This window comes from Pholcus phalangioides, unplaced genomic scaffold (assembly GCF_987345545.1).
Source record: "Pholcus phalangioides strain wild (caught in Gottingen) unplaced genomic scaffold, Ppha-v1.0 ptg000013l_1, whole genome shotgun sequence".
Classification (NCBI taxonomy): Eukaryota; Metazoa; Arthropoda; class Arachnida; order Araneae; family Pholcidae; genus Pholcus; species Pholcus phalangioides.
In genome coordinates, this window is record NW_028301606.1 from 23,649,883 (window position 1) to 23,668,358 (window position 18,476).

Here is an 18,476-nt window from a genome sequence, read left to right on the forward strand (position 1 = left end):
TCGCTCATTTTTGGGATTCATCAATTCTGAAATCATTTCTGTCTTTAATTCTGAATTTCCATTGATCCGTAATTATTTTTTCTCTTAATTATGAATCTTCAATCGTTCTGAAATCATTTATTTCATTGATTCTGACGTACACAAGTCAAAGAAAACGAACAGAATGCCTCCAAATCGTTTATTACCGCAGTATGTGTTCCACATCACCACCACTACCACAGGGGATGTCGGATGACACATTGCAGGCGAGTCACTAAGATGGACCGGATCGATATACTTTTCTTTGACTTGTGTGCGACAGCGCCACCTAGCGGCTGTTTTTTTAAGTTTTTTTCCCTGTCAAAAAAATTCCCGTGACCTAGCGATGCTAACCCTGCTAACCGTTTTTTATTTTGGTTAGTTTTCGGTTTTTATGAACTTTTAAAGTTTCTACTGACTTTTTGCCCACCCTGTATTATCTACATAATACCTCCATGGTTTCGATGCACGGGGCCCATCCGGGCCCGGCCTGGGGGGGGGGACCTCGAGTGCGGCTCACAATAACGATATTTAATTAAAATTTTCGAGAGTAAGCGTGTAAATTAGTAGACAGGCATTTCCAGCCAGGTAGGGGTCTCAGATATCTTAGTATCACTTTGCCAGGGGCCCCCTGATGCTTTCAAGACGGTCCTGCTTCTACCGAAACGTTATTTGTAATCGGGCTCCGGGCTCGTCAAACTCGTTCAGATGGCACTGGTTAAGAATAATTTTTCTTTCACGGCTGGTCGAATACTACGCAATTCATCATTTACTGTGCTTAAAAGGAAATGTTTCTCTCGCATAAAACATTTATCAAATATTAAAAATATCCGAATCGGAAACTATTATTCCACAAAAGGAGGGGGGAGGGGAGGGAACTAGCTCCAAAATCTATTAATACGTAACATTTGACATTTCCCGTTGCGTGTTTCACCAATAATTTACATTCCGGGAAAAATATTTATAGTAACAACACCTAGGAGAGAATAACACATTTTAAAGAAAATAGTAATAACAGCGAGAAAGAGATTTCGTACACAGCGCCCTCACTCACGATTTTGCAACTAAAATAATAATGAATCGATACGGGCTGCTCAAGAGAGAGAGACACACTCTCACATACTACTCACAAACATTCTCAGTGCCAGAGGCCACCCACACAAGTCCTCCAATAACAAAGACGGATCTATCTATATATCTATCTTTATCAATAATCCCGGTGAAAAATTTAAGAATTGTTCATATAGATCTTTTTATAAGCAGTGTTCAATAACCACTATCTATCTATACAATAAAATTAAAAAAAAAAGAAAAGTAAATCTCCAAGCGAGATAAATTTTTAAAAAAAATGAAGAGACTATTCTGTTCGTGCTTTTTCTTTCTCTGCTTGTGGCTTTTGACACTCGCCATACCTACGGGAAATGATGCTTCTACGATTTCTCAAAGTGAGACATCATTTTTGATATTCAAATCCATTTCTTTATCCCCCACCCCCCCTCCTCCTGTTTACATGATGCTACATTATTGTATTGATAAAAATTCGAAATTAATGCGAACATTAAACTATTTATGAGCTAACTGTAGTTTCGATATGAGGTTCTGAACCTTCTGAACTTTCGGTTTGGTTAATCTTAAGGCCGGGTTCTCAGCGATATCTGCTTGATCATTATTTCCTTGGCAGAAGAAAGAAATATAAACCTAATTCAAAATCTTAACTTCCCAAATGTTTTCACGTTTCAGTTTTTTCCCGCCTTTACAGAATTTATTTTCCTGACTTCTTTTTTAAAATCAAATACTGTATTTGTACATTTTTCTGATTTTTGACAAATATTTTTCATTTCCGTTGACTTTCTAGGTCGTTAGGAACCCTGTAGCAGACCACCTCCCGGGGTTAGACGATTTTCCTAAGGCCCCGTACCTAGCTTAAACATTTCAGTACTGACGGTTTTTTAGGGAACCACCAACTTTTAAACCCTCGTTACACTATAAAAGTTGGATAAAATCCCTTTTATAAAACTTAAAAAATCTATTCAATGAAGCTCATAGGTTACATTCGAGCAAATGAAACCGATAATCTTATTGGTTGAATTTTTCAAGTTTTATAAAAGGACTTTTAGAAAACATTTATAGTGTAATACCGGCCTTACATACGTTATTGGATGTTGGTATTTTGATGTATAAAGGCTGTATAACTACTTTACGATTTCCATATGACAGCAAAAGTGTGGGACTATTGGTTTTTTTAAATATACGTAAATTAATATAATTCAATTAGGAGCCATTCAAGTATCACGTAAGAAGATTTTCAGCCATTTTTGACCCCCCCCCCCAGCAGCTTAGAATATTTCATAGCTTCAAAAAGGGGTGGTTGCTGACGTAAGCAACCTTCAAACCCCCCCCCCCTCCTTGTCAGAAAATCCGAAATCCCCTCCCCCCCCTCGATGCTGACGTAATACTTGAATGACCCCCCTTAGATGTTTCGCCCCCTGTAAAAGTGTTCACTGTGGCGCACTTTTGCGCAATGCAGTAAAACACTGTTTTTATAAAATGTTCCTCCTAACGAATTTATAAAAGAAATTTACGGTTTTCTATGTGGTAAAACAAACAAATGTTTATTATTATGTATTATTCAACATATTTTATACAATTGATATTTTTTATATCTATTGTGAGCGTGTAGTGCTGATACGAAACTTTCAAGTACCACGCTAATTCTTTGTGTGCCAAATAATTTAAAAAAAAAGGGTTTTTTTTTGTTTTTAGAAATTAGAAAAAAAATGACCCACTAAAACTTTTACTTGATAATTACGCATTTAATTTTTTTTTTATTGTGTGGGCTAATCACTTTACGATCACTTAACGCCAGTGGAATAAATTAAAACAAGTTCTCTTTGTTTTCTTTTCTCTCTCTTCATCATCGCGAAGCTTTGTTGCACAATCTTAGAATTTTTTTCCTTTGGTTTTTTTTTATACCCTGATAGTGATTTCCCCCTCCCCGAATATGATGTATCTTTCTTATAGGAGTGAAAGAGAACAGGTAGGGTGAGGGTGAAAAGAAATCTAATTTTGTATGTGTACCTACATTCCTAAAAACTTATACTGTTTCTCATTTTTTATTTGATTTTTTCCCTACCTTTTCTCTTCTACTTTTTTTTCCGTCTCCCTTTCCTAACGTGCGGTTAGGTTGGGACAAGGTTACCATATTTATCGCCGATTCGTCAAATAGAGAGCATCCGAATTTTTTGTCAATCGTTTGTAAGCAAAGGAGTTAACACTTACTAGGTGGGCGATTTTCAGTCGTAACGATAAAACTTTTCTATCCTTTTTTTTTTAGACATAAAACTGGAGCGATATTCAGGGCCGTTTCAAGAACATCATAGGCCCCTGGGCCAAGAGATTTTTCTGAGGCCCTTACCTCGTAAATTCTCGAAAAATTTCACTTCTCGTTTTTCTGAGGCCCCCGGGCCATGCCTTAAGACGGCGCTGGCGATATTGCAACCCTGTTAAAGAGATTATATACACTGATCTTGTTTTTTTTTGCTTATACACACACACACACATTATATATATATACTTCCCTATTCTCTATATTTTTTTACCAACTTGAAATAGACAAAAAGAGAGAAGGAAAAAGCAAATAAGATCGAACACCATTTCTTTTCCATTGTTTTCAAAAATGGAACAATGGAACATTCGGCAACTTTCTGCAACTGGAAAATGAGTTTTATGTTTCAATCAAACGAGGTTGGACTGAGATCTCAGTTGCTTGTGATGAGGTAAAATACCTGACTATCAATTTGCGTACTTACTCTCGGAAATTGTAATCAGATATAATTGTCATGCGGCTCCTTCCTCGACGCGTTCCCGAGTAGACCCATGTGTTAAGACGGCACTGCCTTACATTGGCGTACGCAAAGGGGGGAGTTTTGGGGTTCTAACCCCACCCCTTCAGCCAAGATTACGGTGTTATTTTGCAGGAAAAACAAGTAAACCCCCCCCCCCAGAAGGAAAAAAATCTGAAACCCCCCTCGAGAAAATTCTGCGTACGCCTATGCTGCCTTATAAGGATTCTAGAGAAGATTGGACATATCGGTTTTCTTATCCAAGTTTATATTTGCTTTACTATCTCGTCCATCGGCGTAGAAACAGTTGACAACCGTTGTACCAACTAAGAGGTTTCTGTGCAGAAATTAATCATTGCGGAACTCAACTAAGTTTCACTATAAGTGCAGTGAGTGTTATGTGTTCAGAGGTACTGCCATCCATCTTCCACACCGAGAGCGATAAACAGGTGTTGTGATTTACACACACACACACACACGTACATTCAAACATCGGTACATGTTGGAATGCGTGAGTACGTGTTGTGAAATTAACGTGAAGTTTGTTTCTGTGTAATGCTTGATATGTGTAGTGCTGCTATATGCCATCAAATTTTCTAACTATGAGAGAAAGTGTAAAGTGTAATGATTGAATAATTATACCGTTGTAGGCTTGTTGCTCTCTGTGACGAGACTTTTAACGGGGAGATCGACTCGCATTCGCACCTCAAAGTTGGGAACCGCAGAAAACCAATTTCAGGACTTGAAAGGCTGTCGGGGGGGGGGGGGGAGACAATGATGTCAATTTATATATACATATATATTTACGTATGCATTACATAAACATATAGATCAGTCGGCGCTCCGTCGTATCTCCACCCATGGTTTCTAAGCAAAGGCGTACAGCTTGATATCGTTCGAGGGATTAGTAATAAGATCCACATTAGTAGATCTTGAATTAAAATTTACGTAATTCCGCGTATTGAGTGATGACAGGCGAAAGTGAAAAAAAAATTATTCCACGTTTGATTTCTTTATGAGTTTTAATCCTTTGAAACCGATTAATTACGAAAAATACGCAGAACCCGTTTATGAAAAAGGTTAGACGAATTTATCGGATGAGATTTACGAAAACATACGAGATCTACAGTATACAGCAGTCCACAGGGAGCTTCCAACGTAGAGGTTCTTGCGGAACCCTTGATGGTTATGTGGCTTTTCCGCCGAACCCTTGATAATAATGAGGCTTTTCTACGGAGCTGAAACAAATTTTTGAAAGTGTGTCCCTACAATAGCATCATGGCAAAATTAAGAGAAAAGGGTTAGTCTCACCCCATCTTAGGGAAGTACGCAGAATCGGTCTTTACAGGGAGCACAAAAAATTGTCTTCCCGAGAAAAATTTTAAACTACCACCATTCAAAAAAAAAAAAAAAAAAAATTAAAATTAACAGAAATTGGTTAAAAATAGCATGAAAAATATATTTTCTTTCGATATTTTTTTACCGAAATATTAAACTTTTTGTCGGCTTGGTGGCACGGACCCTCTGTCCCCAGCGTACGTCTCTGCTCTCAAAACATATTTATTATCAAAAATCATTGTGCCAGATCTTATTCAACTGAGGTCCCCGCATGCCTCTTCCCACACTAGGGCTTCGAGAGCCCTAGATGATTCTCATCATTTTTCTTTCACACTATAAATTGATAATAGGGGGGGGGGACTAAAGATCTCAGCCTGGTGGCCCTACTGCAGGATGTGGGTGGGGGCGGCATGGGTCTCCGTGCCGTGCCCACTCATAGTTTGGACTCACGAAATTGGAGCCCTGTCATCTTATTGGGAGGCTTTAATTCCTATGTGAAATGTGCCATCTTTGTTTTTTTCAGATGGGAGCACATTGTCCGTTATTTCATCTGCACTGACCTGTTTCTCTGTTCACAGAATTTCGATACCTGTGCAAATTGATAAAATATCATGCTACCTTATAGGGAATTGTTTTCAGCACAGCAAAAACACTCTAGAAATACGGAAGCATTCTCAGTGATTCTGACTCTAAACGTCCACATATTTTGTAATTTTATTCACCATAAAAAAAATTGTGCCTTTCTTAGTCACGTTTGTCCATAACCAACAAACGAGTAATAGTAAAATATTATAGCCAAAATATGCCTTCTAGAAAATAACTTAGAGAGTTTAGAATATATTATATTGAGAAAGACATCATTAAACTGACACCCCTCTCCTGCCACCTATCAAATAAAAATCACAACTGTTATGATTCGAATTGATGACCGATTTTCAATAAATGTGCCATATGAAAAAAAAAAACCAATGCGGATATTAGTAAGTACATTATAGGAAATAATTAATTAAAATGCCGAGTTTGCCGTGAAATTTTAACAGTTGATGTTTGTAATTAGTAAAATGACGTTAGTATAACTCACAAAGTATGTCTTGGCAAGGCTTTCTGTGATTGTAATTAAAAAGCATATAAACCGGAGACAGTTTGATACTGATTTACACACTCATTTGATTGGAATCTGAGGAAGCTTGATTTACGAGTTTTACTAACGTTATATTACTACAAATAAATATCAACTGTTAAAATTTTGCGGCAAACTCAAAATTATAATTAATATTATTGCACATAAAGTATTTAATAATATCATACTTATAGCTTTTTTTTTCTTGTGATACATCAATCGAAATCCGGTCATCAATTTGAATCATAAGAGTCGATTTTTATTTGATAGGTGGCAGGAGGGGTTCCAGTTTAATGATGTTTCCCAATATAATACACATACTGTACTGCCTAGTTTTTAGTTTCACCCGTTTGTATGGACAAAAGGGATCAAGAAAAGCACCATTTTTTTTATGGTGAATAAAATAACAAAATGTGGACGTTTAGAGTCTTAGAATGACTACTACACCACCCATGTACCTCGTCCATATTCCTCTGCGGAACCTCTAACGAATTGGTACATGCGGGAATGTGTGTGTACGTGGAGTGAAACCTGACGTGAAGTTTGTTTCTGTGTAATGCTTGTTATGTGTAGTGCTGCCATCTGCCACCAGTTTTTCTAACTATGAGTGAAGTGTAATGATTGAATAATTAATCGTTGTAGGCCTGTTGCTCTCTGTGGCGAGACTTTTTATTGGGGAGATCGGCTCGCATTTGTGCCTCGAAGTTGGGAACCACAGGAAACCAACTTCAGCCGACCACCACTATGGCGACGGTGGGGACTTACAATGACTAGGAATCAATTTCACTCCTCTTTAAAATTTTAAGGAATGATTTTATAAGTTTATAATCTATTTTTTTTAACTGAAAAACAGAGAAAAATGCCTTTATTAAATAAAATTACCTAAAATTTGAAGGGGGTGTTTTCACTCCTCAACAAAATTTGGAGAAGTAAAATTGAATTTTGATGCGTATTAGCGTACGCTGCTGAGGATGCTTCCATGTATGGTATACAGCGTTTTTGATCTTCAGAAAAAAAATTCCGCCATATTGCATAAGATAGCATATATTTTCATTCCACACGGATATCGAAATTCTGTGCTTAGAGAAACAATAGGTCTACAGGTGAAATTAGAGAATATGCTATTTAAATAAACTTTTTTTAAATTAACTTCCAGTTATCTTCGTTGTCCGGCGCATCCTGGTCTGATGTGTCGGATCAGCGAGTCTTCTGTATTATTTGGAAAAAAAAAAGTGCTGAAATGAGTCTCATTATTTAATTTATAGCATCATCCATTTGGGACATCGTGTGTGTCAGTCGTGCATTTTATTTGACCTCAATTTATTTTCTCCTTTTCTTTTCCAGTACGCTATGCAAAGAAGGGGAATCGGGTCCCAAGAGAATCCCGGACGAGGGACAAACGGAGCATCATGCAACTGAACGATATGGTGAAGGATGTCATCGGTAGAAGCGGCATGGACTTTGTAGGTTATGGGAACTGGTGCGGACCGGGCGGAGGAGGACAGCCAGTTGACCCTATCGATACGTAAGCCACGAAATGAATCATAAGTATTAGTATGTTCCGTGAATATGAATTACATGCGAATATGCCGCGAAACAAAACTAATAGCGCATATACGTTTTCCACTCTCCATGAATATAGATGCTGTGCAATTCACGATTTCTGCTACAACAAGCTGGTCGCTCACAAAGTATGTCCAAACGGGGAGAACGGAATTTTGTACAGCACTAGCTACGAATGGCACGTCCAAGAAGGAGGTGGAGGCAAGAAATTGGCTGAATGCGGTAAAATTGAATTTCACTTCCCCCGTCCTATAACCACTGTACACTAACAATATCCCATATAATCAAAAATCGAAAGATCTATTGACTTTTAGAACCGGGTTCCTAAGAAAAATGTTAAATTCTCTTACACTTATACTCAGGAAAGTGTATATCATGAAAAAAAAAATCATAAGAGATGCTCAAGAGCAACTATCACAGCCCAGGAGCACCAAAATAAAACATTTTATACAGCAGTGGTTCTTAATCGAGCAAGGGCGTAGCGGGGGAGGGGAGACTTGGGATCTGGTCGTCGTCCCCCCCCCCCCCGAAATGTGAGAAAATGATCAAAAAAGGGAAAAAGGTGGCCAAATCTACTGTTCTATCACTTTGGTCCCCCCCAAACGAAATTTCTGGCTACGCCCCTGTAATCGGGGTTACGTGAGGTCGGACGAGGAAACAATTTATTGTTTCGTTCTTACGACCAGAATATTAGGGGCCATTCAAGTATTACGTAAGAAGATTTGTAGCCATTTTTGACCCCCCCCCCTTGTCAGCAAAACACTGACCCCCCCCCCCCCTCCCTGTCAGCAGCTTAGAATATTTCATATCTTCAAAAAGGGGTGGTTGATGACGTAAGCAACCTTCAAACCCCCCTCGCCATCAAAAGTCAGCAAATCCGAAACCCCCTCCCCCCCGATGCTGACGTAATACTTGAATGACTCCTCATTCGGTAAAGGGGACATTAAAGGGTGTCACGGGTCTTTCGTCTTATTAGCACAAAGAGTCTGTGGATCACAAATGGTTAAAAAAATATACCGTACAGGCTGGGCTTGATTAGCCGCAAAATCAAGCGGTGCTTTGTGCAGAGAATCAATAATTTAAACATCACATAAGTGTACGCAAGAGCCGAGATTATAGTGTCTTTATGCAGTTAGACACCCAAATCCCCCTTGGAGAAAAACCCGCGTACGTTATTGAAACATCATGTAAAAATAATGTATTTATTGGTTGACCAAAACATCTTTGACACGAATTGTGGGAGGCCTTTTAATGACTACTTTTCTAAGAATTCCTCTATGCAGGAAAAAAAAGTACATTCCTAAGCAGTAGCAAAACTAGATGCAGAAGAAGAAACGACGAAGAAAGCGGGGTTGTGTTAACAGCATCATAGGCTCTCAGGCAAAGCAGTTTTTCTAAGGCCCCACCTGAATACAGGGCCGGTTCTGGACATTTTTCAAGTGTAAGCGTATAATATTTTCGTGATAAAAAATAGTCCCACCTCTTCAGTTGGAGCCATACAAAATCGCCCCCTTCACTTGGCATCCCTAAAAAATCGACCCCTTTCAGTTGGCAATTTCAGCGGCCGCATAATTTGCGGGATTCAAGATCCGGCCCTGCCAGAATAAAAAATACCTGCCTTCCAATTTGCATACTTACTCTCGAAAATTGTATTGAGATCTCATTGCCATGAGGCTCACGGTCCCTGTCGGCCCATGAACCACGACGACACGACGGGGAGATGCTGAAATACAGTACGTGCCAGAAATTATTCAATAGTTTGAAAAATTTGAGTGAAAAAAGATAAAAAAAACCGGACAGGAAAACAACGCGATATTCGGTTTAAAAAAAATCAAATACAGTATAAGAGAATTTTTTTTTAAATTTCGTTCTACTTCATTAGCTTTATCATTGATGATTTCATCTTCATGCTAATCCATAAGAGCATTTCATTCATATCTTCCAATCTCAATGACTTTTCTTCTCTTAGGCCGAGATTACACTACAAAAGTTTTCTAAAAGTTATTTTATAAAATTTGAAAAATTCAACCAGTAAGATTATGGGTTGCATTTGCTCGAATGTAACCTATGAGCTTTATTGGCTAGAATTTTTAAGTTTTATAAAAGGGATTTTATCAAACTTTTATAGTGTAATATCCCGGCCTTAGAAAAATATTTTTATTTTTGTGAACACATATATTTTATTATGCTTGTCTTCCTATTGGTGTTGAAAAAATTAATGCGGAGCAAGCTTTATTTCTCTTTCCTTTACGTTTTTCAATGCTTATGATTGAACTTATTAAAAAATCAATTATTTAATTATGTTTTTTTAAAGGATAACTCGGAAAACTATTGGCAAAGAGTTAAAAAGGTTTCAAATGTTGTGAAAAGCAAAAATAAAAAAAAATTAGATCTCAGCATACCATACAACTGTATAATAAAAACAGAGTTTTTCATATTTTTGTGTCAATAAATAGGAAATGGTATACTAAATGAGTTCCTTTTTCAAGAAATTATTCTTTCTTTCAGGAAAAAATGCGGATTTGTGCAAGAAACAAACCTGCCATTGCGATACACATATTGTTAACTGCTTCCAAGAAAACATGGATTCATATAGAGACGAGAACTTACACAGTCTGAGTTTCAATAAACTTCTGGATATGGTTTTCACAAATGGAAGATAAGAACACCAATACTGTATGCAATCATATGATGCATTACAAAAAAAAAAAAAAAGGAAAACAAACCCATCGAGAGATATGACTTCATTATATACTCCATTCATTGTCCATTAAAAGTAAATGTGAGATACCTGGAGCTTTCTATATTAATTGCAAAATCTAAATCGATGTTGCTTGCATCATATATTATATATATATATATTTATTGCTACACACACCTTTATTTAACCAAATTATGTGTATATGTAAACATATTATTAAAAAATCTGTATAAATATATAAGATTATTGCAGCTGAAATGCACAAGAATAAAGTGAGATACGGACAAAAAAAATGTCACCTTGTCATCATTGTTGCACAAGATTTTAGAAATGGTGCCTTAAGACTAGCATTATTTCTATCATTACCAGTGTCTTGACACTTATTGAGCCGACATTTTCGTATAATTAAATATAGATCAAACAATTGTTAGCAACTGAATACAACTCATTGAAAGATACATTTCAATTGTAAACACAGTAGTCTCACTAATCCAGAACATATCAGGATCAGGAATTGGGCCAGATTACCAGAATTGTCATATTACTGGAGGGTAGTTGAAAAAGCCCATTTAAACAATATAAACTTTTGCACATAGATATGCAGTGACAATTTTTTTTTCTTCTATGCTAAAGAAAACCTGCTTAAAAAATGCTGAATTACTGGACGTGCAGGACTAACATACGGAAGGATTACTGAGAGTCTACCGTAGGTTTGAAAAAACTTTTTAGGAAAAAAAAAGTTAATGTCTGGAAATCAACCCATTTGCATCCATAACTATCTCCGAATGATAAGTGTCCCTTATCACCAAGCATGAAATAAATTTTCTTGTACATTCTGTAAAAATTCTTTTTCTTACCAATGTCCGGTGAAATGGGAAAGGCGGTAGAATGCAGATGCAAAAGGGTTAACACAATATATTTTTAAATAAAATTTTAGAGGCACTAGAAAGATAGAGAATTTGATTAAAAGGTTTTTTTATTAACTACCAAGCTAATTACATAATTACAAACTAAGAGGGGAGGTTGAGCCTCCATTTTTTAATCCGGCAAGGTTAAAAAAAGGGCAATCTGTAATCAGCAGGATAAACTTGCATGTTTGGATCAAAATCCTCTTCTCTGACAACTACAAGAAAACAAAATGTGAATAAACAGACAAGAAAGAAAATTAAATATGAATCTATTTCAGCGTGTATCTCTCAATCTCTACTTTAGCAAACTCTTGAACTGATGTTATCATAATATTCTTTCAAGTCTCCTACACTCCAAATAAATGGTGCACATACACACTTATAAATATTTCTCTGGGAATTTCCAATAAATTTATGTATGTCGGAAAGCACTGCATGTACTATATATAGCCTGTTTCAAAAGTTGTCACAGTAAGTAAATTGCAACAAACAGAAAACTAGATGATGCAGCAAAAAAAATCTCCTGAGCTTTATTTACACACGCATGAGGCTACATATACGTAGTATAACATTTTGAAAATGTAAATAAATAAATAAATATATATATATACAGCATGTTCCAAAGTACGAAAAACAAGTGTTTCAAAGGTTTAGGCACAAATATAATTTTGTGCAAACTAATAACTGTGTGTGATTGGATTGGACAATCAAGATTGCATGTCAGATGTGTGACATAAAAACAGAGTTACTGATTTCATCACTAAATCAAAATGTCGAAGCCATCAAAAAATTGAGATGGGTTTGTAAATAGTGGAAGATGAAAATGAAAGGCAAGAGGTATTAATGAAATTTTGAATGCTCTATAATGGTCCAAATAAAGTATTTACTGTGCTAGTCAGTAATATAGATTCTAAGCTAAAATCATAATGTGGAAGGCCATGTACAATAATTATGACTACAATGAAGAGGACTGAAAGAATGAAATTTGGTCAGAAAATGACTCAGCATCAGAAAAAAAATGGCTATGATCAATAAATTATGTGTCAACAATTCGTCCTCAAAGCAAAGGTGTCCACTACATTGTTTTGGAGAAAATGGTTCGAACACCCTGCCAATGCCAAAAACCAACCTTTAAAAACAAAATATTATACTTGCCACGTAAGTTTGCAAGGGACAAATGATTACAAAAGTCTGGAATGGTCTATAGAGCATTTTACTTCAAGGGAGAAACCTTTTTGTCTTTTATAGGAGTTTGAAAATTTTTAGGGAAAACTTGTGGACATAATCTACTAACATTTAGAGAAATAATTGGGGGGGGGGGATGAATAGGTGATGGTAAATCTGAATTTGATACTATATATATTATATAGCCTTGTGTGTGCATGCGCAAATGAATCTCTAGAATTTTTTTTTTGGTGCATCATCTAGTTTTCTGTTTGTTGCTATTTTTATTTTCTTACTGTGCCTAAATTTAGGAAACAGACTATATTTGTGTCTAAATATCTACTGGATTTCTACTAAGGCGTTTATATCAACATTTTTGAGGACATACTAGTTAGTGAAATGGGACAAAATAAATTCCAGCAATTCCATCGCCATGGTTGACTTTATTCTACAGGAAATTTCTGCACCAGCTACCAAGTAAAGACGGCCAAATCCAAACTATTTAATTAGATAATAAAGGCTTGGCAAAGTGTGACGTAATATGAGAAAAGCAACAGACGTTTCATTGTTGTAGAAGTTTGAGATTGTCATTTGTCATCTTAACCTTAACCTTGCTAACCTTTGATAATAGGGTGCCTACACTTGTCTGGCCATTAATTTCCTTTGAATATTTATCTTTAAACGTTGTTTTAATTGTGAAAATTTATTATTAAAACCCAGATAAGGTGATAGGTTATATTTTCTGAACATAACCTACGAAAAAACATATTACAATTTCTGAACATAATGGTTTTTCTTTGTCTCCCGACACATATAATGAGGGATTGCCATTCTCTCAAGGCTGCTACAACGAAATTTGGAACAGAACTGGTCTTTGATAACAGCTCATGTCCAAGAGGAAAATATAAACATTTTTCCCAAAACACAATCAATTTACTAGTGTACAGCATATTTTAGATTTTCAGAGTAATTTTCTTTTGAACTGTTACCTGCCCAACGATTCCAACTTACCAGTGTATCTTATTTTATGTGGTAATCTGCTCACATCATATTTGAGGACACGGCGAAGCTGGATGCCAAAGAAAATATTACCTACAAGACAAACAAAAAATTATGAAACATTAATTGAAAATACGATAGAACATTGAATTTAGATTGTGATGTGTTAGTAACACATGTAAAAAAACGAAAGGATTACAAGATGAAAATTTTAGCATATATATAGTCAAACTGGCTTATAACAAAGTTGACAAAAGCAGCGAAGATATTCGTTATGTCTTTAATAAGATGTGTTTAACGAAAATTATACAGCAAAAATACATCATAACAATGGATACAAAATCACATGGAAAATTGTCATTATAACTGGCTTATCAGAAATGAAGTTTCATGTTGTGCTCTGTCAGGTGAGCCACATGAATTGTAAATAATTCCTGTTTTATCTGTATTATAATCATCTTTTGGTTCTAATTTAGTGATCTCTCACTTATAGGTTTCTCTCAGTTGTAAGACCGGGATTACACTATAAAAGTTTGATAAAAGATCTTTTACAAAACTTGAAAAAAAACAATCAATAAGCTTATTGGTTACATTTCCTTGAATGTTACCAATACACTTATTGGTTGCATTTATCCAAAATATTTGAAAAACTTCAAATTAAACAAGAAATTTCAACATTAAATTAGATACGAAACTCAAGGGGAGGTTGTAAAAGTTCTTATTAATCAAGTTCCACTGCATATCACATCCAAGTAGTAGAAGGTATTATTATTTACTTAAAGTATTTGTGTTAATTTTGCTTCCATGTCATGTCACTGTACATGCCAGAAGTCTAATGTCTTGAAGTGGTCAATTTCCATTGGCCTCTTCGTGAAGTGGTCAATGTTTGAACTGGACAATGTGCAAAACTCGCAGCTACTTCACAAAGACACCAGACTTAGACCGCAACATATAAGCATTCACGTTGCAAAATAGTGCTCATATGATCCCTTGCTCAGTGAAAGAATACCTAATCCTTCGCTCAGTGAGGGGATATCTAATTCAGTGCTCTCATATTCAGGCATGAAATATGTGGCATTTCATGTCCGGCAGTAGACCAGAGTTATGGCTTATCAGGGAAGTGAAAGAAAATCACTGCTGCCGGAAATCCCTTGGCAAAGGACTTACATTAATCAAAAGATAATCATTAGAATCACTCGCTTCAACTGAATCACGTGATATTATTAAAAGAGTCAAGGTTCCCTAAAATGGGAAATTAATCAGAAGAGAATTTGTAGATCCGGAGATGCCGCTGACCAGCTATAGCGCGTCAAATAATCACGCACCCCATGCAACACGTTTTCTAGAAGTAGACAATTAAAGTAAAAGAATCTGGTTAATAAGCTGGTAAATTAATCTTTTTCTAAATGACCGTTGAATTGAACGTTTTTAGAAATGAATTATTTGATTCACAGCAAAATTATACCAGTGAATGATGGTGGGGTGGGACATACTTTAATTTTTTTTTTTTAGAGGAACCCACTTTCATTCACAAAGAACACAGATTCAGTCAATAACCTGGGTTCCGGGACCCAGGTAAATTAGAGCACAGCGGCATCTCTGTAGACTGATTTATTAAGAAACGTGCCTAACTTAATTATATTTGTTTTAAATTTGTTAATTCTTCAGTGTTTATGAGTTTCACTTTGCAACTTTTCTGTACCAGCAGACTATTTATTAACGAATGTAAATAACCCTAGTTATACTGGTAATTAAACATTTTTTGTGCGCGAATCTTTGGATCAAACTTGCTCTTAGAAATCAACAATTATTTGTTTGATTCATAGTGATACCTACAAATGATGGAGGTGGGGGAACCCAACTTTTTTTTGTCAAGAGGGACCAATTTTCACTTAAAAAGGACCCAGATTCTGGCAATAACCCGAGTCCCGGGAGCCAGGTAAATTAAAGCCAAGCGGTATCTCAGTGAAGGCGAGGAACTCCCCTACAACAAAGACCACAGACCCTTTCAGAAAATAATAATCAGAACGTAATGATGCAAAGATAATATGTTAATTATTTTCTCTTCCAAGCTCACAGACCCACTGAAACCTCTCCAGATCCCTGGTCAAGAACCACTGCTCAAGCCATCCTCCCGATTTCAGTATATGAGCACACACACTCACAGAAGCTCATAAAACAACATTTTATCTTCACTTAAGATTAAAAGCATTTCAATTATAATTATATTACCTAAAATAAAAATTCCCAATCCAGCTACGTAATGTGGACGTTCGTGGTACAGCTTCCTGAACAATCCAGCCACTAGAAATGGACATAACGCAAAAAATTATAAAACAAATAGGAAAATAATAATAACATTGACAACGAAATCGATAATTACTCGATTAGCTATTAGAATACAATCGATCTTTCTGAGATAAAATGTTTTTCACGACTGTGCCATATTTGAAGAATTTGTTTTTAAATACAATGATGTTTAAAGAATTGTACATGCACGACAATCCAACTCTCACCTCTTCCCGACATGGCGCTGATTAAGTTAGATTATCGGCAAGCGTAAATGCAAATACGGCTATGCTCAGTTACCAACTATTTAGGGGTTTTTCTATGGAAAATATATATAAACACCATGGACTACCAAAAAGTTTGTTATGGTGACTTTTATTGCTCTGACCCTTCCACCTACTCGGATGAGAACGCCTTTGTATCAGCTAGCATCTCAACACTGGTGCTTCTTCTTTTTCTTGATTACATCTTTTTGACTTGCTACTTGCACAACATTGTTCTCAGTTGTGACCATATTCGAAAAGAAAAATTGGCCATCATTGATGACAATTCATGTTAAATTACCGATTGAACAATTTGAACTCTCTTAGGGCCGTATTCACAGACATGGTTTAAACCTGTAGTTACTATTTTTGGATAAGAGATCAACGTAGATTGGTTAAAACTCTGAATGTAACCAATCCGTGTCGATCTAAAAAAAATGGTGACTATAGCTTAAACCATGTCGGTGAATACCGCCCTTAACGTACTCGATAAAATAAGCATTTTCATTGGAATGTTGAGTAAGGGGCCATTCAAGTATTACGTCAGCATCGATGGTGGGGGGGGGGGGGTTTCCCCGATTTGCTGACTTTTGATGACAGGGAAGAAGGGGGTTTGGATAATGCTTACGTCATCAACCACCCTTTATGAAAATATGAAATATTCTTAATGGCATCTTACTCGATGCGCCAAAAACGAGAAAAACCTTCGGATAGTTTGTTAGCATTTGAAGTAACATTCCCCCCCCCCTATTGATAAGTGCCCTACAGAGTCACTTTAGTGATCTCTAAATGTTTCGCGGATCCGAGTGATCTGGAAATGTGTCCGGGACGCTTAATGCTCTGGAACTGCGCCACGTATCCTCAAGTGATTCGTAATTATATGCCGCGGATCACTTAAATAATCTGAGAAGTGCTCTAAAACTACGTCACATGTCACTCAAGGGATCTCTAAATGTGTCACGGATCGCTTAAGTGTTCTGGAACTGTGTCCCGGGTCATTTAAGTGATCTGAAAATGTGCCACGGACCTCTTAAATGCTATGGAATTGTACCACGGGACACTTAAGCGATCTGTAAATGTGCCGCTTAGTTCATTTTTACAAAATTAGGTTTGAGGAGGACAGGCCGCATCAGATAACTCCCAGGGCCATATTTGGTCCGCGGGCCAGGGGTGTTTATGCGATTTATCATTATGTGGCTTAGAGGGTGGGTTCATATCCTTCAAATAACATTGAAATTAACAGAAACTTATTACAATAACATATAAAGGTATTTTCTTCCAAAATTTCAATTAAAAAAAATTTTTGCATTAAAAAATAAATTTTTGATCGTCAGGGAAAGGGGCATGAGTCCCCCTATCCCCCCCCCCCCATCGTGTACGTCTCTGTTCCCACCAATATACGTTAGGATTCAGAGGGGCAGAGCTGATGACGAAATTTTGCTGACAAGTGGGGGGGGGGGTTAAAAATGGCTAAAAATTTACTTACGTAATACTTGAACGGCCCCTAAGACCAAATACATACAGTAGAACCTTTCATAACGGACACTTCCCAGTCAGAGGTGCATTTATGGTTTTTTCCGCCTATGGGTTACACGAATTTTGCCGCTCCCACTCTTGTTACTACGCCTGTATCTCTAAGTCACTCTTTTGCTTACTCACATGCTTGCATGACCCCCACATCCTGAAACAGGACCCCTAGGATGGGATTTTAGGTGAGTCCCTGCTTACTATTTTGGGCTCTCGGGGGAAGGGGAGGCAAGTACCATTTTTTTTTTCTGGCTATAAGTCACTCTTTTGTTCCTTCACTCAGTGCCGTCTTAACGCATGGGTCTACCCGGGCACGACCAGGGGCCTCTAGAGAAGAGGGCGCCTCACAAAAATGCGATCTGGTTGAAATTTCTAAGAATTTACCAGGTAGGGCCTCAGAAAAATCACTTGACCTGGGGGCCAATGATGCTCTTGACACGGCCCTGCCTTCACCTGGTCTCCAGGTGACTCTTTTGATGATTCACGTGCTGTCACCATAGGCGGAGATAGAATTGGAAGTCTATGAGACTTGGTGATTGCTGGGGGCATGATGATATTGCCAATCCAAATCCATGTAAACGCAAATACATAAGATCAGTCGGCTTTACGTTTAACGCTGGGACGCTGGGGGGGGGGGGGGGGGGAGAGCCGTATCTCCTCGCATGGCTCTCACAAACTCTAGGTTACTCTTTTTCGTCCTTCGATAACCTGGTCCCTTGCTACTAGAGGAAAGCAGGCTAGTCT

The 18,476-nt window shown here is 37.1% G+C and overlaps 1 protein-coding gene and 1 long non-coding RNA gene across 2 annotated transcripts; one reads left to right on the forward strand and one right to left on the reverse strand.

The window, feature by feature from the left end:
* The first annotated feature begins 1,100 nt into the window (after positions 1-1,100).
* LOC149078814 (neutral phospholipase A2 agkistrodotoxin-like) lies at positions 1,101-10,867 on the forward strand. The gene is made up of 4 exons (XM_089240940.1): positions 1,101-1,463; positions 7,663-7,843; positions 7,961-8,103; positions 10,390-10,867. Exons 1-4 carry the CDS (start codon positions 1,367-1,369, stop codon positions 10,542-10,544), a joined length of 576 nt encoding a protein of 191 aa, XP_089097066.1. The 5' UTR covers positions 1,101-1,366; the 3' UTR covers positions 10,545-10,867.
* Positions 10,868-11,540: 673 nt separating this feature from the next.
* Positions 11,541-16,362, reverse strand: LOC149078815 (uncharacterized). The gene is made up of 4 exons (XR_016193859.1): positions 16,170-16,362; positions 15,886-15,957; positions 13,666-13,746; positions 11,541-11,705 (listed from the first exon to the last, which is right to left on the reverse strand). It is a non-coding gene; the product is annotated as an uncharacterized LOC149078815 (long non-coding RNA).
* Positions 16,363-18,476: the final 2,114 nt, after the last annotated feature.